The following is a 26407-nucleotide window of genomic DNA, read 5'->3' as shown; positions in this document are numbered from 1 at the left end:
TGCTTAAAATCTTCTGTTGCCAAAAAAATATTTTCAATTTGTTTCTGTGAAATCACTTTGGGCTTGTCAGTGATTAAATTTTCTTCATATTCTTCAGGATCTTCCCACTGTGCATCTAAATTTAGCAGGTCGGAATCACTTAATTTCTCAGAATGAGATTTAACTAACTTAGATTCATTTCAAAAGCTTCTAAAATCATTTGCACAATGTGGAAGAATGTGCTTCCAAATGGCTCGCATATTGCTAGCAGTAATTTCATTCGACATTATAACCAGGCTGAGACTTCTATTATTTGACCAGAAAAGTCTTGGAAGGCATTCGCTTCAAAAAAAGGCAGGTTTCATCGACATTAAATATTTTTTGGTCATAACAGTCCCCTTCTTCCACAATTTTCTTCAAAATCTCTGGATAATTTGCAGCCAACTTCTTATCTGCACTTGTAGCTTCGCCTGTGATTCGAACATTATGTAGGCTATTTCTCTTTTTGAGACGCTCAAACTACTCAGCAGTAGCATGGAATTCTTCTTTTCCGTCATTGATAGCCTTTCTTTCTAGTTGCAAAGGGACTTAATGCTTTTGATTTAATAAGGTCAGTGCTTAGTGTGATCCGTTTTTGGTTACAATCTTCGATCGACGTAGAAAGAAGTCTATCTAATTTAATCATTATAATACTTTGATTTCGAGTGCATGCATGATGAACTTGAAGCAGCCTTACCTCTCTCTGTATTCAGCAGCTTTCCTTAGAATTGCTCTTATAGTTGATTCACCCATTTTTGTGTTCTTGTCCTATCTTTGCTCTGGACTTATTCGTTTTTCTTTATTATTTCAAGATTTTCTTATAATGAGATTATTTTTCGAATCATTTTCACACTTCCACTTTTACTCATGATGCCACACGAGAAGTTGGGAAATTACTTTAAATTTAAAAAAAATAAATAAAGAAAACAACTGCAAAGGAGTCACGAGATATGATCGGTAAAATGCAATGTAATTAGCAGATGACATAAATTTTGGTGGTAAATTTGGAACATAGTGTACATGGAAATAATGTAGTACTGTATGCCATTAAAAAATAACTTTGTAAAATGTTTTAAATCGGTAACTGAATTATTTCATCTTCATGAGTAATTTTTTAAAATAGTTAGCAATAAAAAATGTAGAGGTAGAAAATTTTTAAAATCTAACACTTATTTTTAAGATGTACTGTATATAGGCACACTACTCGAATTTTTGAGGTGAATTAATTGAAATTGGGTATATAAAAAAAATGACACACCAATCGAAAATGCACTAATCGGGGGCACATTAATCGAGAGATTACTGTATATAAATATTGTTGATAGTCAAACTAGAGCAGATGGGGTTGGATATTAGATTAGTGGATTGGAGACTGGTTATCTGATAGGTATCAGCAAGTTGTGTATGGGGGAGCAATATCCAGGAAAAGGAAAGTCACTAGTGGTGTGCCTCAGGGATCTATTTTAGCGCCACTACTGTTTAACTTGTATATTAATGGTATTGGTGAAGATTTGGATGGAGATAGTCAGTTGTTTGCAGATTATGCAAATTTAGATGAACCAAGAAGCATATGGAAGATGTTGTGGCCTTACAAGAAGACTTGAATAAATTGAGTGATTGGGAATGGGGATGTGAGTTCAATGTTGCAAAATGTAAGGTTTTAAAATTTGGAAAACAAAGATGGGATGCAGAATTTATGCTTGATGAGGATATATTGTTGGAGGTGGAGGAAATAAGGTATCTCGGGGTGATAGTTGATAAGGATCTGAAATTTAGGGGACACATTGCCAAAATTGTGAAGACAACGCAAAGACTTCTGGAAATGATGCAGATGACACTGACTTGTAAAAGTAGAGAGATTCTTGTTCCATCTTGTTCCTGTTTTGTTCCTGTTCCATATAAGGCTTTGATTAGGCCACACATGAACTACTTTGCCCAGATTTGGTCACCTGGTTTTCAAAAGGAAGAAGAGATGTTGGAAAGGGTCCAGAGGTGACTGACTAAGGTAGTTTCTGACCTGTGGAATGTCGAATATAAGAAAATATTGAGAAGATGCAATTTACAGAGTCTGGTGGTTAGGAGGAAGAGGGAAGATATGATATAAGATATGATAGAGACCTACAAGTTAGTAAGGGATTGTTATAGGATTAATGTTGGATAGGTTCTACAGAAAACAGTGGGAGATCAGGGGACAACCAGAGGTCATTCCTGGAAACTGTATAAAGAGGGTGTTTACAGGGGAGTGAGAAGCAGGTATTTTGCATGCAGAGTTGTGAATGATTGGAATGCTTTTCCTGAGAGTGCGGTGTCAGCAGAGAATTTGAGTGTGTTTAAAGTGTAGTATGATGAGCTGTGTATGATAAAAGGACTTCCTAGATTAGCCTTTGACTCCATGGGGGGGGGGGGGTTCTTGGATAGTAGTAGTAATCATCATCATCATGCATATCAATGATGCCTAACGTGGCCTGTTCCGGCCTTAGAAGTCATCATTGAATCGTTTAAGAGGACGTCTTGGTTTTCTTTTCCCTAATGGCTTGTACTTTAAGGCTTGTTTTGGTAATCTTTCTATTTTCATTCTTTGAACGTGTTCCACCCATTTATGTTTATATTTTTAATTTTTTCTATTACTGATTCATGGTTTGTGATCAAATAGAGTATACTTTGCAGTTTTTCTCATAAACTTCATTTCTGCCATTATTAATCTTTGTTTTATTGTCTTGATTTCACTTCCATACAATAAAACTGGTAGAACTAATGTATTGTATACTTTTAGTCTGGTTTGTTTTTGAACTAGGTTTGGTTTAAATATAGAGTTAATTACACCTGTTATTTTAAAATATTTTGCAATTTTTACGTTTATATCTTTTTCATTTTCATATGTGATCATACATCCTTGGTAGTTAAATAAATTCACCTGTTCTTGTTATCTATTACTATCTTAGTTCTTGCTGGATCTTGTCCTTTCAATGCCATAGTTTTTGATTTTTCTGTTGATATTATCATACCATAATCTTTGGCTATCTCATTTAGATCTAAAATAGCTTTCTGTAAGTTGTCTTCAGAATTTGTAATTATTATTTGGTCGTCGGCAAAAAGGAGAGTATTTAAGTTCACAGCAGGAGAAAGTTTAATACCTTGATGGAAATTTTTATTCAATTTTCTTATTATTTCATTTAGGTAAATATTAAAAAGAGTTGCTGAGAGGGGACATTTCTGTCGGACCCCTTGCTTTATATCTCTCGTATACAGTAATAATAATAATAATAATAATAATAATAATAATAATAATAATAATAATAATAATAATAATATTTCAGAAGGATAGGAATGTGAAGAGAGAAGGTGGGGGGGGGGAGTGTGCTGTTAACTTTGTCCACAAAGTTAACAGCACTCCCCTGATAGCTTTGTCCTCAAAGTCTGGAAGTTGATAGCACATGTAGTTTTTGAATCTGTATAAAGTTAAAATTAGCAGTAGGTGGAATATACAGTGGAAGGAGGAGATAGTGGGAACAAGGAGAGTAAGTTTGTTGAATTTCTGAGAGATACATATCTAATGCAGCATGTGACTGAAGCAACTAGAAGCTTTAATGTCAAGTGGTTAGCATATCTGCTCTCCAGCTAAAAGGCTGTGGGTTCAAATCCTGCCATGGGCATGGATGTTTGGGATTGTCTGTGAAAATACTAGTGGTGGTAGTTGGTGGAAAATGGCATTGGTGTAGATGATGAAGGTAATTGTGGTTCGTTGTAGTTGGTGGATTAAGTGGTGAAGATGAAGAGTTGTAGAGTAGGTGAGAGTGATAATGATACTTTTGGTGAGAGTGATCATGAGGTACTTGTTTGGGAAGTGGTAAAACAAGAAAATGTTACTGCCAAAAATGGATAAATGTAGAAGTATTCTGCCATATTTGATATTATCATACCAAAAAAATCCTGGTAGTATCTGGTTTTTTGTATCACCAACAAATAACTGGATGTTGCCATTGAAACTATTAATGAATTCTTTTAATGTTTAATGCACGTGAGAACAATAATGGGACTTCACCTGGTTAAATTCCTTCTGTTAGACCCAGCACTTCCATAAATCTAACAACTGTCAGTCATCCATTCTATTATCCATACCAGAAGACTATTTTATATAACTATTCCTTTGAGTTTGTATAACCTCCCATGTGAAACTCTGTCAAATGACATAAAAATTCCGAATTATATGGTATATCTACTCCCCATATCCAACTCTGCTGCTATTCTATTCAAATACATGAGCTGATTCTGAAGCAATACTACCTAACAAAGCCATTCTATCCATATTTGATATTATCATACCATAATATCCTGGTAGTATCTGTTTTTTTGTATCACCGACAAATAACTGGATATTGCCATCGAAACTATTAATGAATTCTTTTAATGTTTAATGCACGTGAGAACAATAATGGGACTTCACCTGGTTAAATTCCTTCTGTTAGACCTAGCACTTTCATAACTATATTAACATTCCATAACTATAATAACAATATTATTAATTAAGTTGATATACCTTTTGATTACAATTTATTTATTACTTCTTTTCTCCTGCTCTTGAGAGTATAAGCATGTTTTTATCATAAGTCACTATTTTCTCATGTTGGGTATGAAACAAATGATTGACTTATAGTGGGCCAGTTATTTCCGACACAACAAAGCCCCCCCCTTTAATTAAAATTTTTCTTTAATGGAGTTGCAGAAAATTTTCATTTACTTTTATCACCCCCCCCTTTTCTAATGTGATTGTTATTAGCAACATCCTCTTCTTTCTGGGGGAAGGTTTTGTCCTCCTTGCCTACGCCTCAGCATATACCTATACACCGGATTTAGTGCCTCCTCTCTCTCCCCTGACCCGGTCGGCCTATCTTGATTCCCCCGACTAGTATTATCTTCACAGGTAACATCCAGGGTCTCCCTGTGTCTCATGAAGAAAGGGAAGTATTCATCTTGGAGGTGTTCTTCCTCCCTTTCATTGTGGTCTCCATTTTTCTTTGATTGCGGATCGTTGTGGGGCGAGCTTTTTCTATGTCTGTATCTGTTCTGACCCCCCCCCCTTTTATTTCTCCAGACACTCTCTAATGAGTCACCAAAACAGACTAGTCTTGCTGATCTAGTCTTGTATAGTTTGAGGCGGTCAGAGTGGACAACGATAACCTTACCACGAGGGCTGGTCTCCTTGATTTTGACGGTCACAGCTGTTATCCTCTCGATCACCTCAAATGGTCCGAGTGTGCTTTTGCTGAACTTTCCCCCTTTCCTTTTCACCTGAAACCCTGTTCTATTAGAACTAAATTTCCCTTCTTCAGATCCTTAGCCTTCCTTAGTCTGTTAGTGTACTGTCTTGCACAGAGGGAGCTTCTTTCACTGGTCTCAGCTACTAAGTCATATGCTAGCTTGTTGTCTCTTATGAGGTTATTGAGATATTCGTTGATGTCGGGAAAGCCAGTCTCTGCCCTGGAGTTCCTGAAGTCATTTGCTAAAAGGGGTTCAAATCCATATAGTAGTACAGCGGGGGCTTCCCTGGTGGCTGTGTGTGTAGGACTGTTCTACAGGCGAAGAGGGTGTGAGGTAGACGACATCCCACTCTGAGATCTGCTCTTCTGCTCGTTTCGCTAAAGTGAGCTTCAGAGTGCGGTTCATCCTCTCACACATCCCATTTGCCTGGGGGTGATATGGGGTGGTGAAGAGGTGCCGTTCACACTTGACAACTTCTTGTAACCCCCCCCCCCCATACTGGTTTTCTGGACCTGAATGATGTCTGCTTTCTCACAGGTCTGACAACAGGGTTCGGGTGCCCCTTTTTTCTTTGACTCTTGAATGACTGAAACTCGTTCAGCGGTTCTTCCAATATGGTTGGGATTCTCCTCAGGCTGGGGTGTTAATGACTAGGACAGGTAGTCAGCTACCACGTTAGTCTTTCTGGGTATGTAACTGACCTCCATTCTGAACTCCTGCATCTCCAAAGACCAGTGCACAATTCTTTGATTTTTATCCCTCATGGATGACATGAAGGATAAGGGTTTGTGGTCAGATCTGAGGATGATGTCATGCCCTAGCAGTAGGTGATGGAGCTTCCTGAGGCTGTATACAATTGCTAATGCTTCCCTCTCAATTACTGAGTAATTCTTTTCTAAAGGGGATAATTTCCTATTAATGAATGTGACTGGCTTGAAAGATTCCCCTTCCCTTTGTTCCAGTACAGCACTGATGGTATCCTTGGATGCTTCAGCCGCAAGGTAGAAGGTCTTCCCTAGTTTTGGGTGGATGAGAACTGGGGCTGTAGTTTGCCTGGTTTAACATATGGAATGCTTCTTCTTGCTCTGCCTTAAAGGCAAATTTTGTTCCTTTCTTAGTCACGTTCACTATGAGCCTCATTATTTCAAAGCATTGGGGAATAAATTTACGGGAAAAATTTACCATCCCCAGATACCATCTAACCTGTCTGATTGTGGAGGGGTGTTTTACATCTAGTATGGCGTCCACATTGTTTCGTGAGGGTATTATCCCATCCCCTGTTATAATATGTCCGAGGTATTCGACTATGTCGAGGAAGAACTCACACTTTGAGCACTTCAGTGACAGCTTGGCTTTGTCCAACCTACCTAACACATTCAGCAAGGTTTCAGTGTGCTCCTTTATGGTGGTGAAGTATATCAGTAGGTCGTCCTGGAAGCACAAAATGCTCTTGCCTAAAAGTCCCGCAAACACGTGATTCATGAGGTACTGGAAACTCATGGCAGAGTTTTGGGCTCCCTGAGGAAGTCGGCATAGTTGGTATTTCTGCCACCTCGTGGTGAATGCGAAATACTGCCTATTCTCCTTCCTGAAGGGAATCTGGTAGTACCCAGAGTTGTCAAGTTTCGAGAAGACCTTTGCGCCTTCCAGTCCGACCAACAGCTCTTCTATTGTACATACTGGAAAATCGATGGGCTTTGTGACTTTGTTCACTTCTCTTAGGTCTAAAACAAACCTCAGGTCACCATTTGCCTTCTCGACCAATATGAACGGGCTGTTCCAATGGGATACTGACTTTTCGATCACTCCTATGTGTTTCAGGGGGGTTGGGTATTGTTTTATGTGTATGGGTGAGTTTGAGGTTAATTGTACAGTGTGTTCCACTACATTCATACAGGTAAGGGTACTTATCCCTTCAGTGAATACCTCGGGGTGTTGTTTGTATGCTACATCAAAGAACAACTTTATCTCCTCTATATCACGATCAGAGCTATGGTTGCTTATTGATCTATTCATCAGTTTCTCCCTCCACGTGATTTTCCTCTCTTCTGATTTCTTTGTGGATATCAGTTTGGCTTCAAGGGACTTATTTTCGTGCAATCTTCTGCATGGGTTGATGTTGGAGTGGTAGGTTTTCCCACAAAGTGATATTGACTGGGTTCCAAAGTTGCAGGCAAACTGGTTTGCTTTTAGAAAATCCAGCCATAGAATGACTTGGTTACCCATGTCTGCGGGTATCTTGGGGAGGATTATTAAATCATGGGTGAGATCTGAGATCAATTGGGAAGCATGGGATTGATATTTTTGACCTTACTTTTGTGGAGGATTGCAGCTCAATCTTGGCTATTCCCATTATTTTGTGGGGTTTTTGGAGAGGGATCAGTATTCTATCGTGTGACATATCGAGCTTCTTGTATAGGTTATGTGAGATAACGGATATATGTTCCCCTGTGTCGAGCAGAAATTCACATGGTGTTTCGTCTATGCTTCCCTTAACGAGGACAAGGTTCCCCTCAAAGTTAGCCTCTGTTACGTTGGTGCTCTGCATCTTGTAGTATGTGCTCTCATGATCCTTGGGGTTGGGGTTTTGGTCCTCAAAACCCTTTTCCTTTCCTCCATTCCTCTTTTCTATTATCATTTCTCTGTATTCAGAGGCTTGGGTAATGTTTGCCACTATTTCTTCTCTCTCTCTCTCTCTCTCTGGCTGCCATGTAGCACGCATCAAGGCTGTTTGTTCCATTAAGGTATATGCTCTCTTGTAGCTCAGGTGAGATGCCTGATCGGAATTGTTGTAGTGTTAGCCATTCAATGTGTTCTTTTTCGTGTGGCGAGGTTTTTATGTTGTGGGCGAGTTTTGACAGTCTATTGAAAAATTTTGTCACCCTTTCCCCTTTTTTTGTAGGCATTTGTGAAATTTTTCTAATGCTTGGCTAACTCCTCCCTTTTTTTTGAACTCAGATATCAATGCTTTTTTGAAATCGTTATATGTTAATGCTCTGTTTAAGGTGGGGTGGGAGTGCAACATGTTTGGGGTTCATAGTTCTGAAAAATTCTGGGTTGCTAATTTCAGAGGATGTTGGTAAAGACATACTTACTCTTTCAAGTTACACTTTTTTACAGAATGAATTATGAACCTTTTTTCTCTCTATGTTTTTTCAATATCTTAATTAAGTTCTGTGTGTGAGACCGAGACCAACTTATTGTGCTTGTATTGCTTGCTTTATATTTTTTCTTTCAAGCACATCCTGTCGTTTGCTGCGCCATAGTAATGTCTTGGTTCACCATTGTAACATCGCTGGCGTGCCATGTTCATGCACAAATACTCATGCTACTGTAATAAACTTACTCAATTATTCTAAGCGTTAAAATCACTCTCACATATTTCTCATCACATAAGCACATATGATTATATTCCAAGAGCATCAGTTAATCAATCTTATTTCTGTACTTGGCATTAGTATTAAGTGATACTCTACTGGTTATGCAAATTTTGGTAATACAACGTTAGCAAGATACACATGATATGTTCACTCAATTCATCAATTACTATCTTAGTTAAAAACTCTTTGCTGTAAAATTTATACAAGTTATAGGCTTGATATAAGGAACAGTGCCTTCGCACATTTATCACATATAATGAATCATCTCATAACTGTCCTACTATAGTGTCTCTCTTACACAAAAGTTTAAGCTACAACAGGAAGGTCTTGTCACAAACAATTAGTCCAAAACGGATCAATTAGATGGGTCGAGCAGGGCTATGCTTAAAGTTCCCCTTCTTTTCGTTTCCTCCGGTTCTACGATACTTGATATATATAAGGTAAAAGATATGCACTTACTGGCTATTTTCCTTACTGAAGTGGTCCCTTAACTTCAATTCCGAGTTTTCCTTGGATGTGGCAAGATTCCCTTGTTGCTCCGCTGTCTATCTCTCCCCTTTCTTCTCGAAGGATCCTCTTTGCTATCCTCACATTGGCGGCAGATTCACCAATGGCTCTGTCTGCTGGTCTCCGAATGTTCTGTCGGACGTCTTGTGCTCATCAGGTACCACAACATGGAAAGTTGCTGGATACCGGGGACAAGCTTCCTCAGTCCTCACAGCCTTTGAACAGGAACACAGGAAAAATGCAGGAACAAGAGAGCATTTAAATTGTGTGCTGCTCCTTATATCTCATTCGCGAGCGCCCTCTCTCGCTGCCTTCATCACTCACTTAACTATTCTGATTCGTCACGTACCAATGATGTCATGTTCTTCTCTCGACACCTCTCTTGACGGAACTGTTACGGCAGGGGTTACCAGATGGCTATTCGGGTTTTCTGCTGTGTCACTGTGGACTATTACATAGTGATTTGACCTTACGTTGATTGGTTAACATACGATTCTGATTTAGTCAACATAATTTTCCCATATTGGGCATGATTCTAAAATACTATTTAGACTAATTTACAACAATAGTATTAATTAAGTTGATATACCTTTCGATTACAATTTATTTATTACTTCTTTTCCCCTGCTCTTGAGAGTATAAGCATGTTTTTATCGTAAGTCACTATTTTCTCATGTTGGGTTTGAAAAAAATGGCTGACTGATAGTGCGCCAGTTATTTCCGACACAACAAAGGTAAGATAATGCCATTGCATAACGGCGGTAGCAGAGTAGAAGTGTCTAATTACAGGCCAGTTTGTGTGTAAGATCTTGGATAAATTAGTGAGGGACAGTATACAGCATTGGGCAGATGAGGGTAATGTTATCTGTGAGAGTCAACATGGATTTGTTAAGGGGCGCTGCTGTTTTAGAAATATGCAAGCCTTTTATAATAAAGTTACAAGAGCAGTAGAATGAGGGCAAGGCATATACTGTCATTTTCTTCGATTTAGTGAAGGCATTTGAAAGGATGCCACATGAGAAGCTGATATTTAAGTTGCAGTACATGGGTTTGGATATCAGGTTGGTAAACTGGATTCAGGATTCGCTATTCAATAGATATCAAAGAGTTGTATATGGTGGGGCAGTTTCAAGGAGGCAGAAGGTTACAAGTGGGATCCCACAGTTCTCAGTACTAGGATCTATATTGTTTAACCTTTATATTAATGACATTGTCAGTGGATTACAGGGGGGATATTCAGTTGTTTGCAGATGATGTGAAGCTGGGAAGGGTTATTAGTAATAGCGCAGATGTGGTATCCCTGCAAGGGGATTTGAATAAGCTAGACAAATAAGCAAATGAATGGGGGTGTCAGTTTAATGCAGCAAAATGTAAGGTCTTGAGGTTTGGGACATATCGATGGAACACTGCATATTCTAGTGGAGGAGCTATACTGGAGAAGTAGGGGAGACAAGAGATCTGTGGTTGATGATTGATTGATAGAAACCTGAAATTCAGGGTATATATTGCAAAGGTGGTGAAGGTAACACAGAGGATTGCTGCAACAATGAGAAGGACGCTGACCTGCAGAGATAAAAGAGTTATCATTCCATTGTATAAGACCCTGATCAGACTACACTTCGACTGTTGTTCTCAGATTTGGTCCCCAGGATTTGAAGGGGATAAATTAAATGTGGAAAGAGTACAGAGGAGGATAACAAAGATGGTTTCACGACTGTACAATGTTAGTTATGAGGATTGGCTGAGGGAATGTAGACTGCAGATTTAGTAGATAGAAGAAGGAAAGGTGATATGATTGAGACTTTTAAAACCGTTGAGAGGTGGTTACAGGGTTGACACTGGGGAGTTTTTTCGCTTGGTTGAACAGTGGGAATGAGTGATGACAAGGGGCCATACCTGAAAGTTATGAAAGGAAGCTGTGAGCAGGGGGGCGAGTGTGGTTTCTTTGCATGGAGGGTGGTTGAACCGTGGAATGCATTATGTTGCCTAATAGAGTGGTGAGAGCGAGAACGGTCAATGCGTTTAAGGAATAGTATGATAGACTTTGTGTTTCCTATGAGGGACCTCCCTCGATGAGTCTTGATAGACGAGATTTGCTTTGATTTGCTTAGAAAGGACCTCCCACGATGAGTCTTTTGACTCCATGGAGGGCTGAATAATAATAATAATAATAATAAAGTTAAAAAGAATTATAAGGAGACCATTGCTGATATTAATTCCCTTCAAGGAAGATTTGAAAATATATTTTGGTCAGATAAATTATTATTATTATGGGCAACTCCAGGGAGTCCTTAGACTCATTGAGGGAGGCCCTAAACATCATGTCCACACAACTATAAGACATTTTCACAGTATCTGCGAGAATATAATATCTCACAATATCTGTGTGAAATATAAAGAAATATGAGTTTAAGAAGTGGTATGATAGACTTTGTGTTTCTTAGGCGGAACTTCCAACAATGAGTCTTGATAGACTTTGTGTTTCCTGGGAAGGACCTCCCGTGATAAGTCGTTTGACTCCATGGAGGCCTGAATAATAATAATAATAATAATAATAATAATAATAATTTTTCCCATTCAGTAACTGATACCATGGAACCAAAGATGATCCTCCCAAGATGATCATAATTTCCAGCTTTGTAGTACAACATCTAACCTGTTCTAATAGAAATGTCCATATAATTAGATACTTCCCAAGAAAGTAAGTCATGATCACTGTCACCATTTGGTGGTAAAATAGTCATATTCTTAACAGAGACTCCTTCTGATGCTATGAACAAATCTACCACATTCTTTGACCTTGAGTATCTTCTTTCACATGCTCCATGAGAAAGTTGTCTTGCAGTAATTCAATAAATTCCTCTTCATTCTTATCATGAGATTTCTCTTCTACCCAATCAATTTTAGCATAATTAAAATTATCCATAATGCTCACTTTTTTAGTAACCATAAGACTAAATTGGCAATGCATTTCTTTGTTCCCTGCAATTGAGCCACCAGGCCTGTAGCAACACCCACCATATATTTCATTCTGTTAGCCTCCACTTCACACCAGATAGCTCAAACTCACCGCTACATGGGACATTGTTACTATCATTGTTTTCTTGTGTTTCTACTCTTAACTGGATTTAAGTCATCTCATGTTATTAGTAGTGCTCTCTCTCTCTCTCTCTCTCTCTCTCTCTCTCTTCTGTCATTCCTAAAAATAGTGTATCCATTACACCTGATTCCACTTACCATATCTGATTCTGATAGTCAAGTTTCACTAATGCCAACAATTTTATGTCACATCTTATTCAATAAAGCAATGAACTCAACCCCTTTGTTTCTGATGCTCCTGGCATTTGTTTATAGACATAAAAAAACTACCACCTGGCCTATTCTTATAATTAGATATGCAATCTATTTGGCCTTGTTATAGAACTTTTTCTTTTCCTTCCCAGACTCAAAGGGTCTGACATAATGCATATATTTCCACCCTTTATAGATGCATAACCTATATTCAAAGCCATTCACATCCTTATCATATTTGCATGCCATAGCTGAACTTTCACACACATTTTTTCCATTCCTCCCTTGATGATTTAGTTTCTCTGACTCTCCACATTAAGTGTCATCCCAATAAGTAACTTTTTTTTTCCAGGCCCTTATACTCTATGGGCCTGGAAAAAATTATACAAGTATTCCTCCTATAGAAGTCTTTTCTACATTCAAACACACTCCACACATCTAAAACTACACAGTGTGTGCATGGAATCATTTGCTATAAATGTCCTCCTTAACTTGGTACTGTTGTATATGGGTAGCAAACCTACAATTTTTACTCTCTCAGATTTCTTTCTCACTTCTTCCAACAGATCATTCATATCCTAGGAATAATTTTTATATTATATTTTTGTATATTATAGTATAGTGGAATTATTTTTCTATTCTCTCCTTTTCTTGCTTATCTCTCAACACAAGCACGAAATCTTGCTTGTTTTGAGAGAAAGTTGAGAGTTTTAGAAATAGGGTAGATAATCCTTTCAGTACAGTCTGCTATGTTCATCTTTAGTGTGTGTGTGTGTGTGTGTGTGTGTGTGTGTGTGTGTGTGTGTGTGTGTGTGTGTGTGTGTGTGTGTGTGTGTGTGTGTGTGTAGTCCTAGACGACTTGTCTGTTTGCAAAAGGAAAAACATGAATTTTCACAAGAAAAGATCATTTCTCTGAGAATTGCTATATAAAATTATATTTCTAAAATTATACTTAAAGTCATTATCTATGAAAGTAATACACACACACATGCACAGCTTTAAACCACAATTTGTATGCCTCATTAAATAATATATTTATCAGTAACTTACCAGTTCCTTCTGGAGTAACACAAATTTGCTCACACTCTATCTGAGTACTGAAGCGATTTCTATTACCCTCACATCCTCCATACCAAAAACGACTGCATCCGCCATATACCATGTCGAAAAACCACTTAACAGTAAAGTTCTGGCAGGGACCAACATCACTGCTCAAACTGCAAATTTCTATTTAAAAATAATGTGAACAATTAAGTAGGCTAAATATCAATAAAAATATTTGTGCCTTAAAGTATACAATCTATATACATATCATACATATGAATATATTGAATAAAGAGCCGTGGAAGAGGAGTGGTTTAAGGACTGGCAATCCCATGTGAAAATATTGCCATTTATCTACCCGCAGTGGGCCAGCATAGTGAATTTATGGCCTAATCTTCCAAGACGAATCAAACAGAAATAAAATGGCCCTCATTCCCCAGAGACCAGATTGTTACTGCCTATTGCAGCAGGCAGTTAAACACAAAGTCAGAGGGTGCTAAGAATCCCCCGGTAACCAGATCATGCTGCCATTAGAAACTAGACCTTGGAACTTTAAACCGTAGGACTCTGAGCAGTGAGCCACAGCTAACTGAAGAGCTAAAGTGAACTAAAATGAGACATTTTCGGACTGTGTGAAGTTAGATGTAATGGTGAAGAAATTCTTCAATGAATCCAACTCCACTGATTCTTTCCTCTATACTGTATTATAGAGGTCAAGATAAGGAAAGAAACAGTGGAGTTGGATTCATGATTAATAAAAAATTGAAGAACAACATAATAGAATTTGACAGTATATCTGATCAAATAGCAAGTATTGTTATTGTTGTTCAAATCTCAATAAGATGCACTCTTAAGATCATCTATGCACCAACAATAAGTGATAGTGATGAAGAAATTGAAGCCTTCTATCATGATGTATCCCAACTTTACAATAAAGGAAAACATCATTTCAGAATTGTAATGGGAGACTTTAATCCTAGAATTGTATACAACAATTAGATGAAAGCTCAATGGAAAATTTTGGATATAGCATGAGAGATGATAGAGGAGCAAGGTTAATAGAATTTGCAGAAAAAGAAAACCTGTTCATCATGAATTCTTTTTTTCAAGAAAAAAACACATAGGAAGTGGACATGGAAAAGTCCAAATGACAAAACTAGTGAAATTCACTTTATGCTCAGCAATAAGAAAAACATCTTTCAAGACTGCTCTGTGATAAACACCTTCAACATTGGAAGTGACCATCGTATGGTGCACAGTAAGATTCCAATAAACTGCCAAAAGGAAAGAAGAGAAATGTTTTGAAGATCAAAGCAAAACATAACAGAACACAAACTCAACATTAAAGAAACTATATTCCGACATGAACTAAACAATAGATTTAAAAATCTTATTATAGGTCACAATACTGATCCATCAGAAAGTAATGAATTCATTACCCAAAACCTTTTACAATGCTCACACTAAATAATTGTTACCGTAGAACGGAAACAAAACAAAATTTCTGAAGAAACAAAATAGCTGATGAAGAAATGAATAGAGATGAAACAATCAAATAACCTACAGAAAACGTATCACAGAAGAATTAAGAAAATTCAATTGTAAATTCATACAACAAACAATTGATTCATACAACAAACAGATGGTTGCAGTCAAACTACAAGATGGGATCATAACCAGAGATAGATATGATATAGCAAAAAGAATTGAAGAATTTTACTCAGTATTATATCAGGATGATGAATTTAATGAAGAAGAAGACAACTATGAAATAGCTGAAGTACCACAGATTCGACCAGAAGAAGTTACATGGAGCATCCAAAGCTTGCAAAATGGAAAAGCTGCGTGAGGATGGAGTTATAGCTGAACTTCTAAAAACAGGTGGAGAAATGATCTACAAACTCTTGGCAAAATTATTTACTTTATGCCTGAAGAAAAATGATGTACCAAGAACATGGAAGAAGGCTACCCTAATTCTGCTGCATAAAAAAAGGTGACGTAGAAGACTTGACGAACTACCGATCCATCAGTCTACTATCAGTGGTTTACAAAGTGTTTACAAAAGTGTTAGTTCATAGGCTTTGTAGGACCCAGCACACCCAAAAGAACAGACAGGCTTTCGAAGTGGCTTTAGTACAATGGTCCATATTCAAGTTGTACAACAGATTATTAAACAGCGTAATGAATATCAGTTACCATTATGTCATGGTTTTATTGATTATTTTTACTTTATTCATGTCAGAAGCAACATACACTGCTCAAAACAATTAGGGGATATTTTAGTTTCTGTCAGATAATTATAAATTTCTGCAAATAATTATAACTATTGGGTACTTTATACATGAATAAATATTTCTTATAAGTTAAGGGGATAAAAATCCCTTATTGTTTTTCAGCCAGTAAGCGAAACTAAGATCGAAAACTACGATCTGTAATGTTTCATGCCGACGAACTGTCAGCGTATCCAAGCGTAAGCGACCACTTGGTAGTGCCACACCACGGCAACTCGTTGCAAAGGTGGAGCAAGCTCCCTCACTGTTCTTGATATTTTCTCATAATGTAAAACACACATCTCTTAAGAGATTATTATTATATATATTATTATTATGATTTGACACCTCCAGGGAGTCCAAAGACTCATCGAGGGAGAGTGTGCCAACAGCATCGAACGATTGGTCTCCTTCCAACTACTAACCGCGCTCAAATTTACTTAACTGAGCCATTAGTAGCAGAGGCTCTACCAATCGACCAACAGTACTGTTTTACATTATGAGGAGAGGTCACTACCCAGACCGGTTTCAACCTTTTTTGAGGTCTCATCAGTGAGTAGCTAGACCTAGAATATCAGTTTCAAGTTTCCTTGTTGCCTATTTATTCTTTAAATGGAAAGCACAGATTTGGGTTTTTAGGAGAATAGGTTTCAACTGTTATTTTTATGGCTATTTTGCCTGCTTTCGTTTAGGAGTGCCCCTTTTTTAATGTCATTGGCTTTTTACTCGAGGCATTGCAGATGTACTTTTTACTTAGGGCATTACAGATGTATTATAGAGACAAACATATGTAGCATAATAGAAGAAAATTTGCACATACCTATTTCTTGGATGTTGTTGCCTGTCTTCTTTCTGCAATGTGCATACTTCTGCTGTTATGGTGTTAAAAGGGAAGTGGGGGAGTAGGCAATGTGGGAGAATTAAATTGAAAAAACTGGGTTTTTTATATAATATATTATTTTTAAGGGTAGGCAGAGTGCTTTTTTTGTAGGGTGGGAAAGAGATGAAAGAGGGGGCTGAAAATAGAAACTATTTTTTTTGAGGAAGGGGAAGGGTTTATGAGAAAAGGGGGCTGGGAAGAGGGTTAACAGGGGAGTGAGCCATTTCGACTGTGTGTGTTGTTGTCTGAACTCATGGAGAAAGTGGATGCTATATCATGTTGGCTTGGTGTTTCTGTCTTTGAAGTGCTTGTGTTATCACCTATTGGTTGGAGTTGTGACCTAATTTTATGTTATGGAGCTTCCAACATGATCTGCCTGAATGGCAATGGCATGATCATCAGTATAGATAAAACTCTTCGTATCTTTGGGGAGAGACTGATCATTTGTATAAATGCTAAAAAGCATTGGAGTGAGAACACTGCCTTGAGGGAAGCCATTCTTTTGAATCCTCCAACAACTACATTGTCCTTGAAATTCAACAAAATATCTTTGATTCTGAAGAAGGCATCTAACTAGCTGAGTTACCTTATAATCTTTCATCATTTTGTACAGTTTAACAAGATGTGGTAGTTTACCATATCATAAGCAGCAGTTAAGTCTATGAAAACTACCCCAGGTAGTTTTCCAGTAATTAAAACCATCCTCAATATATTGTGTTAGTTGGAGAACTTGTGATGTGTAACTTTTCCCAGCTCGAAAGCCAGCTTGTTCAGGAATTAGGAGTGGATCAATTATCCTCGTTAGTTGTTCGAGGATCATTTGCTCAAGAATCTTATATAGATGACGCAAAAGAGAAATAGGTCTATAATTTTTGGGATTACTTGCATCTTTCCCTAGTTTGAGAACTTCAATAACTCTGGCTCTTCTCCAAACTGTGGGTATTTTGCAGGTATTAATACAATTGTTGAACAAATTCAGCATCCGGTCTTTGGTCACAGGACTAAATTCCTTGATTTGCTCAATACAAACTTAATCCAGACCTGCTGCTTTTCCTTTCTTACAAATTTAATTGCCCTATTAAGTTCTTCCATTGCAAAAAGTTTGGAGAAAATATTTGTTTCTTTTCTATATTCCGTCTGAATTCCTGTCTTTTGTATTTGAACTGTATTTATAGGTTTGCCACTTTTAAGAAGATGGTGTGCAATTTGATTTGCCAAGACATAAGAATGTGTCAAAGTTTTGTTTGGGTCATTGCTGAGGCATCTAAGTAGCCTCCAAACTTTTTGGCTACTCCTTCCCATATCTATTTCATTCATTAACCTTATCCATTGTTCCCGTTTTGCTTCAGATATGGATGTAACAACCTGTTGTCTGCTTGCTATAGTTTCATCACTAAAAGGATCTCTTTCAAATAAGTTGCAGTATTCTATCAGTTGAGCAGTTATCTCAGAGTTAATCCCTAGAAATAGTTAATTCTACATCATCTTGGGATGGCTTCTCAGGAGGATATCCAAACAACTTCAATGAATTGGTCATAGGTCTCTGGAACTGAGCTAATGTTCTTGATTTTCTCATCTAATAGGTTGGAAAATTTTTCTCAGTTTGCCTTTTTAAAGTTACATCTTCGTCTAAAGTGAACAATTTGTGGTTGAATTGCTGTTAGTATGATACATTATAGGTCAATGTTATGAATTTGGAATAGGCATATAAACAGCTTTTACGCACTGGTGGGCTACCTTCTCACTCACAAAGATGAGCTGTGTCTCATAGCCCCACGTCCATCTGCTGTAAAAGGAAAGAGAATGTTTACTATCATGGACAAGGGATAGCTGGTATGATTTAGCCCATTCCAACATAGCCTCTCCATTCATATCATCTTGCAGGTAACCCCAGACACTACTGTAGCTATTAACGTCACCAATAAAGAAAGACATTTTCTGCCTGCTAAGATTGGCAGGAGGTTTAAAGGAGAAAGCTACATTTGGAGGTTTGTGGATGGAATAGATGACAGAATTACTCAATTCTACAGCAGTTATCTCTATGTCATTCTGCTCTGTAATAGATGTTGCGAGGATCTGAAGGTCTGGTCTAATGAAAATGGCAATACCATATTTGCTATGGAGATGTTCCACTGCCAATTTCATTCCTGGAATTTTCAGACATTGTTGATTTATATCTCTGTGTGTTTTCTGTATATACAGTATATCACAATTTAGTTCTTGACAAAGTTTATGCAAGAGGTCTTTAAGTGTTGAGAGAACCTCTATATTCACAGAAATTATTGTCATTTTAGGCTCTGATAAAATCTTGTCCCATCTTCTGAGAGTCATTTTATTGATTATGAGAAAGCCTTTGATTCAGTAAAAACTTGTGCAATACTTAAAGCATTACGAAACCAACAAGTGGAGGCGCCATATGTCAGGACCATCAAATCAGCATACACCAATCCCACAGCAGCAATTCATTTCAGTGGGAACATGGATGTTGCAAGGATCTGAAGGTCTAGTCTAATGAAAATGACACTACCATATTTGCTATGGAGACATTCCACTGCCAATTTCATTCCTGGAATTTTCGGACATCATTGATTTATATCTCTGTGTGTTTCCTGTATATACAGTATATCACAATTTAGTTCTTGCAAAGTTTATGCAAGAGTTCTTCTTTATTCTACTGTGGAAATACAGAGAGGTATAAGACAGGGTGACACAATATCTCTGAAATTATTCACAGCATGCCTAGAAGAAATATTCAAACTTCTTGATAAGGAAAGGAAAGGTCTGAAGTATAAATGGAAGATATTTAAGCCATTTACACTTTGCAGGTGACATAGTTATCTTCACTTCAACTGTGCATGAATTACACTCGTATCCAAGAATTCCAAATTGCTAGCAAAACAGCTGGACTAAAGATAAACGTTAAAGAAGACCCAAGTTATGTTCAATAGCTGTGTCCAACCAGAAGTAATAAAAATCAATAATAATGAAAATAAACAAGTAGATCATTACACATACTTAGGACAACAAATATCAATGGAATAAAATATCATGGATGAAATTAAGAAATGCATGATGCTTGGGTGGAAAGCATTTGGAAAATTACATTCAATATTCAAAAGCCAACTACCGTTATGCCTGAAAAGAAAAGTTTTTAATCAATGTATTTTTCCTATATTGACATATGGCTGTGAAACATGGACACTAAATGTAAAGCAAATTCAAAAATTAAGAACAACACAATTTAGTATAGAAAGAAGTATGCTTGATATCACAAGATTGGATCACAAAAGGAATACATGGATAAGAAATCAAACCAAAGTCTCTGACATCATAGGAAGAGTGAAACATCTGAAGTTGCAATGGGCTGGGCATACTGCTTGAAGACAAGATCAATGATGGATAAAAGAAGCACTGGATTGGATTCCACGAGAGGAGAAACGACCATGACGCCAACCTAAATCACGGTGGACTGATGATATCATCAGATTTGCAGGAGTGACATGGGAATTTTGTTTGTGCTTATGATTCCCAGATGATAATAATAAATATTATTATTATTATTATTGAACCCATGAATCCCACCACTCTTCAAACGATCTCCAATTAGCTGTTGCTATGCATGTCCTACCTCTCCATGAATTCTTCATTGATGTATTCGTCATCCTCTTTGAGTCCTAAGAATATGTGCTTCATCACTACATAAGATGTTCCAAGGCCAATCCTTGTCCTCCTCCTCCTCCATGAGTGCCAGAAATGTCAATGCAAACATTTTTCAGATGCTGTCATCTCCCATTTGCAACTCTTGGATACAGCAGACTGCAATGCTTTATGCAAAGTTCTCCATACTGTTGTGTACAGCAAATCTATTATTATATTATTATTATTATTATTATTATTATTATTATTATTATTATTATTCAGGCCTCCATGGAGTCAAAAGACTCATCGTGGGAGGTCCTTCCTAAGAACATAAAGTCTGTCAAGACTCATCGAGGGGAGGTCCCCCCCTAAGAAACACAGTCTATCATTGACCGTTCTCGCTCCCACCACTCCATCAGGCAATGCATTCCACGGTTCAACCGCCCTCCACGCAAAGAAACCACTCCTTACCCTCTTGCTCACAGTTTCCTTTCGTACCTTCCAGGGATAGCCTCTTGTCATCACTAATTGCATAAAAGTGATGAACTACATTTAAATGGCTTTGGTGTAAATCATTTGGAGAGACTGCTACTGGAAGTGAGAGTAATGAATGCAGAGAATGAATCTGAGCAAATAAGCAGCAATGTGAAATAGCAGGAGAGTAAGGAAGGAAAGAGAAATTGAAGTGGTGCTCATAAATGAAAAGGTAGGTAGCATGAGTGTAGAAAATGAGAGAACAAGTGCGCAAGACAAACAGAGAAACAGGAAGGTTCGGGGTGGACAGAGGAGCACAGTATAAGAAAGGCTGATTCTCCAAGAGGATGTGAATGTGTGTGTGTGTGTGTGTGTGTGTGTGTGTAGAAAAAAGGGAAGGGGATTACCTGAAATGTAAGGATAAGGTGGATTCCAAGAAGTTTTTGCAATGAGTAAGGAGAAAAAGAAACAGAGAAGTCACTTCTAATAAGTGGTATCAGTGAAACTTGTTACAGATCCAGAAATGACCTGATATGTTTGTATATGAATGCTAGAACAAGGGAAATGAAATGGTTTCATTGACTGGGTTTATTCACCCAAAAATTGTTGAAATATTGACTGGGTTTATTCACTCAAAAATTGTTGAAATAAGTGAGACACGGATGAGGATCACATCCTAACAGGAATAGAGATAGAAGGGTACGATGTATTTTGTGAAGATAGACAGTGTAAAAAGGGAGGTGTGGTGCTATTGTTGTTGATGGAAAAAGAGTTATGTCAATAAAAGGTAGACATGCAACAGGGAAATAGTAGCAGTGGTTTTGCAGCAGTATGATGTGAGATAGAGGTTAGAACAGAATGAAATATTTAGTCAGATGTTGTTATAGACTTGGTAATGTGGATGGCAGTGACCATGAAATGTATAATCAAATTAGCCAAGCAAATAAAAAAGTGTGATCATTATGGGTGATTTAATTATGGCAGTATAAACTCAGAAGAGATTATTATAACTGGATTTAAAGAAAATTAGTTTCTTGAGATTTATGGACAACTACCTCAAACAGTAAATAACAGAGGGCACACAAGGATTCAGGGTCTTGGATTTGATCTCATCAGGGGATCTTATTATAAATGAGATGTCATATCACTCTCCAGTTGGTGAGAGTGACCATTAAATGATTACCTGGATGGTTGAAAGCAGTTTGAGCACTTCCGTGAGGAAAGGGTACGTGTAGAACTACAAGGCTGACGACTCTGAGAAGCTCAAGAGACAGCTTGCAGCTGTAACATAGAATGAGGAATTGGGTGGAAAGGAGATCAATGCTACTTGGGTGATATTTAAGAACTATCTAGAAGAAGCAATGTCTAAATGTATTTCAAATATCAGAAGATTAAATAAGGTAGATGTGAAATGGATGAATGAAGAGATCAAGAATGCAATACAGAGAAAAAAGGCATTCTGGAGACCCCATAAGAGGAGTGGTAATAATCAATTCCATGAGGAATACAAAAAACAGGCAAGGAGAGTGACCCGGTTGCTAAGGATAGCAAAAGTACAGTATAAGCAGCAGTTAGCTATTGAAGACAAAATAAAAAAATAAAATCCTAGTGAGGTCTTTCAATATGTAGCCAGCAAAAATAAGAATGATTATGATAGTGTTGTGTCGGAAAAGGTGCTGATTCACTTTTGATGAGTCATCCTGTTTCCGACCCAACATAAGGTAACAATTAAAACCATGGATATGGACATACTTATGCCTCCAGAAGAAAAGGTAAAAGATAGTGTACATTTTGCTAACTCAGAACTATGTCTAACCATTTTAGTTGTAGATATTAAGTGATTTTGAGTAGTCCATAATTAAAACTGATAAAGTCTGTGAAATAATTAACAAGGGAAAATTATGTATCAATGCTGAAATGTTACTATTAGATGTATGTAAGATAATATAAGTATTAGAGCCATGTCAAAAACAGTTCGGAGTTGCGGTGACCAATTGGCCGCCGCTATGAGCATGGCGTAGTCACCAAGAGAGGGCGCTCACATTTACTATATAGGTTTTGGCACGTGATTCAATCACTCTCTTGTTTTCTGTTCCTGGTTCCTGATCCAAGTCTTGGATAGCTGCGAGGCTTGCCGCTGTACTCAGCAACAATCTCCCTGTTTGCTGTACGTGTCATGTCGAGTATAGTAGCCATACCGAAGGAATGCTGCCAGAATTCCAGCATAGAGCCGTTGGTTAGTTATGCCAACGTATAAGTCAGCGAAAGGTGATCCTTTTGAAGAAAATAGAAGTATGTCGCAGACGCCATAAGAATACATGGTGAGAAAACGTGGAAGTGTAATCAAGGAAGTCTCAACAACTACGAGAAAAGACAAGAACGGTAAGGTGCAAGTTTTCGTACTCATTTTGAATAATAACCAAAGAAGGTATAGAAACCAAAGAGTTAGAAGCTCCATATAATCAACTTTCACTTAGTGTCTAAAGAACTGTTTTGGACATTTCTGTCTACGTCTAGTAAGCTAGTGCCACCCTAAGCTTAAGCTGAGCAGGGAACCAAGCCTTTGAACTGTTTAGTTTAGGAGAAACATTTAAGACATTGTATTAGAAATTAGTTTGAACATTAACTGAATTTTAGAGGAAGATAAGGCCTGAGCATAATCAAGAATATTGTCCTATGTTAAAATTGCAAGACGAAATACGTCTGATATGTTCTATACTAGGATTGTATACATTTATGTGCATGTACTATTTTTATATGTGGGAACTGAGTAACTCTGTGAGAATTAACCAAGTCTGAACATAGCAACACAAAAGAAAGTGTGAGACTGTTAAAATAGATTTTGAAGTAGACATTTTGGATATATTAACTTAAAAGGGGGAGAAGTTCAGACTCTTTAGTGTTGGAATTTCTAACTAAAGTGTATATATGTAAGTGTTTAAATAAATGTATTTCTTTAACCCTAACCTCATGAGTCTGTCGTTTTCTGAGATTTGAATTACCACTTGTTAAAATTCGGACCATGCATAAGTAAAAGGGGGAATCCATTAACAAAAAGAAAAGAGGGGACCACGACTGCAAATCACTTGATCCCTATATTATTTTGAGTTGCTTAATTGTGTATCAGAATTCAGTTGCCGGCTGGCGCAGTCGATTTAAACAATTATAAATTTGTCGGCAACGGAATACTGAAACCATAAAGTGTTAGATAGATAGTAGATAATATAACCATAACAAAAATAGAGAAAAACAAGACGTAACAATAGTATGTCATAGACTGGAGAAAATCCTATAAGAATAACTACTGCAGAGGATATGGTTGAGATATTTAATGAGCAGTTCATAAAAGTCTTTCATTCTTGTCAATGTGAATTCATTCTTGTCAATGGGAATAAAACAAACTTAATGTTGATAAAGCTGTGGGAATTTATGATATATCACTGCATTTTGTGAAGGACTGTGCAATGAAGTTGACATCTGCATTTACATATTTTTTCCATATGAGTCTCACATTGGATCAAATTCAAAAGGAGTAGAAGGAAGGCAAGATTCTATTGTTTGAAAAAGGATATGATAGAATTCAAGCATCAAATTATAGCCAATTTATGTGACAGGTGTTGTGGTTAAAGTGTTAGAAAGACTGGTGAGATTCACGTTCCAGAATTGGGTTGACGAAAATGGCATTATTTCGGATGAATAATGTAGATTTGCAAAAGAGAGATCATGATTTTGTAATCTTCTTACTTGTTACAATAAGGTGACAGCTTCATTGGACAAAGCAGATGGATACACAGTAATATACTTAGTAATATACTTAGATTTTACAATGGCTTTTGATAAATTATCACATGATAAGTTGATAGTCAAACTAGAGCAGATTAGGTTGGATATTGGACTAGTGCATTAGATTGGCTAACTGATAGGTATGAGCAAGTTGTGTATGTGGGATAAATATCCTGGAAGAGGAAAGTCATTAGTGGCATGCCTTAGAGTTCTGTTTTAGGGCCATTGCTATTTAACCTGTATGCTCTTGATATTGTGGAAGATTTTAATGGGATATACAGTTGTTTGTAAATGAAGCAAAGTTGGGACAAACTATGAGGAGTAGAATAGATGTCCTTACAAAAAATACTTGGATAGACTGAGTGAATGGACATGGCAGTGGGGATTCCAATTAAAACAATTTGTGATCTCTGGAATGTTGAATATAAAGAAAAGTTGAAACGATGCAATTTGCAGAGTCTATTGAATAGGAGGAAGAGGGAGCGATATGATATAGACATACAAGTTGGTAAGGGGTTGTTATAGGATTAATTGAAGAGATTTTTCATACAATGGTTGGAGATTGGGGAAACAACAAGAGGTCATCCCTGGACACTGTATAAGGAGGGTATAAGCAGGGGAAATAAGAAGCAGTTTTTTTTGCATGGAGAATTGTGACAAACTGGAATACACTGCTGAGAGAATGGTGTCTGCAGAGAATTTGAATGTTTTTAGATCATGGTATGATGAGCTATGTATATGATAAAGGGACCTCCTAGATGAGTCTGTGTCTCCATGGGGTCTTAGTATAATAATAATATGACAAGGAAGGCAACAGGAAACCCCCCTTGCTCATAGTCACTTCCCTACCATCCGTATGGATGAAAGGAAACTAATCATCATCATCATCATAATAATAACCATGTTTTGCACTGTATTTGGTGCCAATGGGTCATCTTTTGCAAAGTCTTTAGGCATCTGTACTCACGAAGTGCTTCTGCAGCATTTCTCCCCCTTTACAGAAACACTTAAACAAGTAAGACACATTCAGGCAAAATGACACCACTGCACAAATCAAATAACTGTACGGTCAGTCTTGGTCCTTTGTTTATACTGCCTTATGGCTCATGTGATATGCAAAATTTATTACCTTTTCTTACTCATAGTACCATATTTCCTCTATTGGTCATTTTCTAACTAATTTTTTTTTACTCGTCACCACGATCTGGGTTAGGGAACCCATCAAATGAAACATATGGAAGAGGATATTAAATATTTAAAGAATAGATTGATTGATGAGAATGAGGAGGTGGAAGTTAGTATTATGAAGTCAAAGGATAGCGCCTGTGTAGCTTAGTGGAGATGGCATGTGCCTTCCACTGCTCTAAATCACCCGAAGAGACAGCATCTTAAGTTCAATTCTAGTCGCCGACTAGAGGAACATTTACTAAGCTTCTTTTCGACCAGTTCCCGAGTTAGTCAATCTCAGGCATGAGCAAGAAGGTTATTTTAGCCAGCCTGGTTGGCCGAATGGACAATGTATCCGCTCTCCAGCCAAAAGGCTGCTGGTTCGAATCTTGCCGTGGCCATGGATGTTTGTTATTGTCTGTGGAAATATCAGTGGTGGTCGGTGGTAGATGGCATTGGTGTAGTTGCAGTCAGTTGATGATTGAATAGTGGAGATGGAGTTGTAGACCAAGTGCCCTCCCTCAATGAGTCTTTGGACTCTCTGGAGGTGTCAAATAATAATAATAATAATAGTCGTATATCATAGTACGAAGACTTGATCATTAGAGGTGTGAGGACTAGTAATACGTACAAAACATGCTCTCCTGGTGGAACGATGAAACAAATAACTAATGCGTTACAGAAAAGGAAATACC

General features: G+C 37.5%; 1 protein-coding gene across 5 annotated transcripts in view; it reads right to left on the bottom strand.

The window, feature by feature from the left end:
• The window catches only part of LOC150097613 (papilin-like), a 1184257-nt gene that overhangs the window by 438198 nt on the left and 719652 nt on the right, over positions 1-26407 (bottom strand). For all 5 annotated transcript variants that reach the window (XM_090407770.1, XM_090407771.1, XM_090407772.1 and 2 more), the window contains one exon: positions 13506-13682. In XM_090407770.1, coding sequence (XP_090263896.1) covers positions 13506-13682 — 177 coding nt within the window. The remainder of the gene's footprint in view (positions 1-13505; positions 13683-26407) is intronic.

This window comes from Typopeltis vanoorti, chromosome 17 (assembly GCF_054136105.1).
Source record: "Typopeltis vanoorti isolate ZY-2024b chromosome 17, IOZ_Tvanoo_1.0, whole genome shotgun sequence".
Lineage (NCBI taxonomy): Eukaryota > Metazoa > Arthropoda > Arachnida > Uropygi > Thelyphonidae > Typopeltis > Typopeltis vanoorti.
Note: the sequence above shows the minus strand (reverse complement) of the source record. Positions and strands in the feature narration are given on the sequence as shown.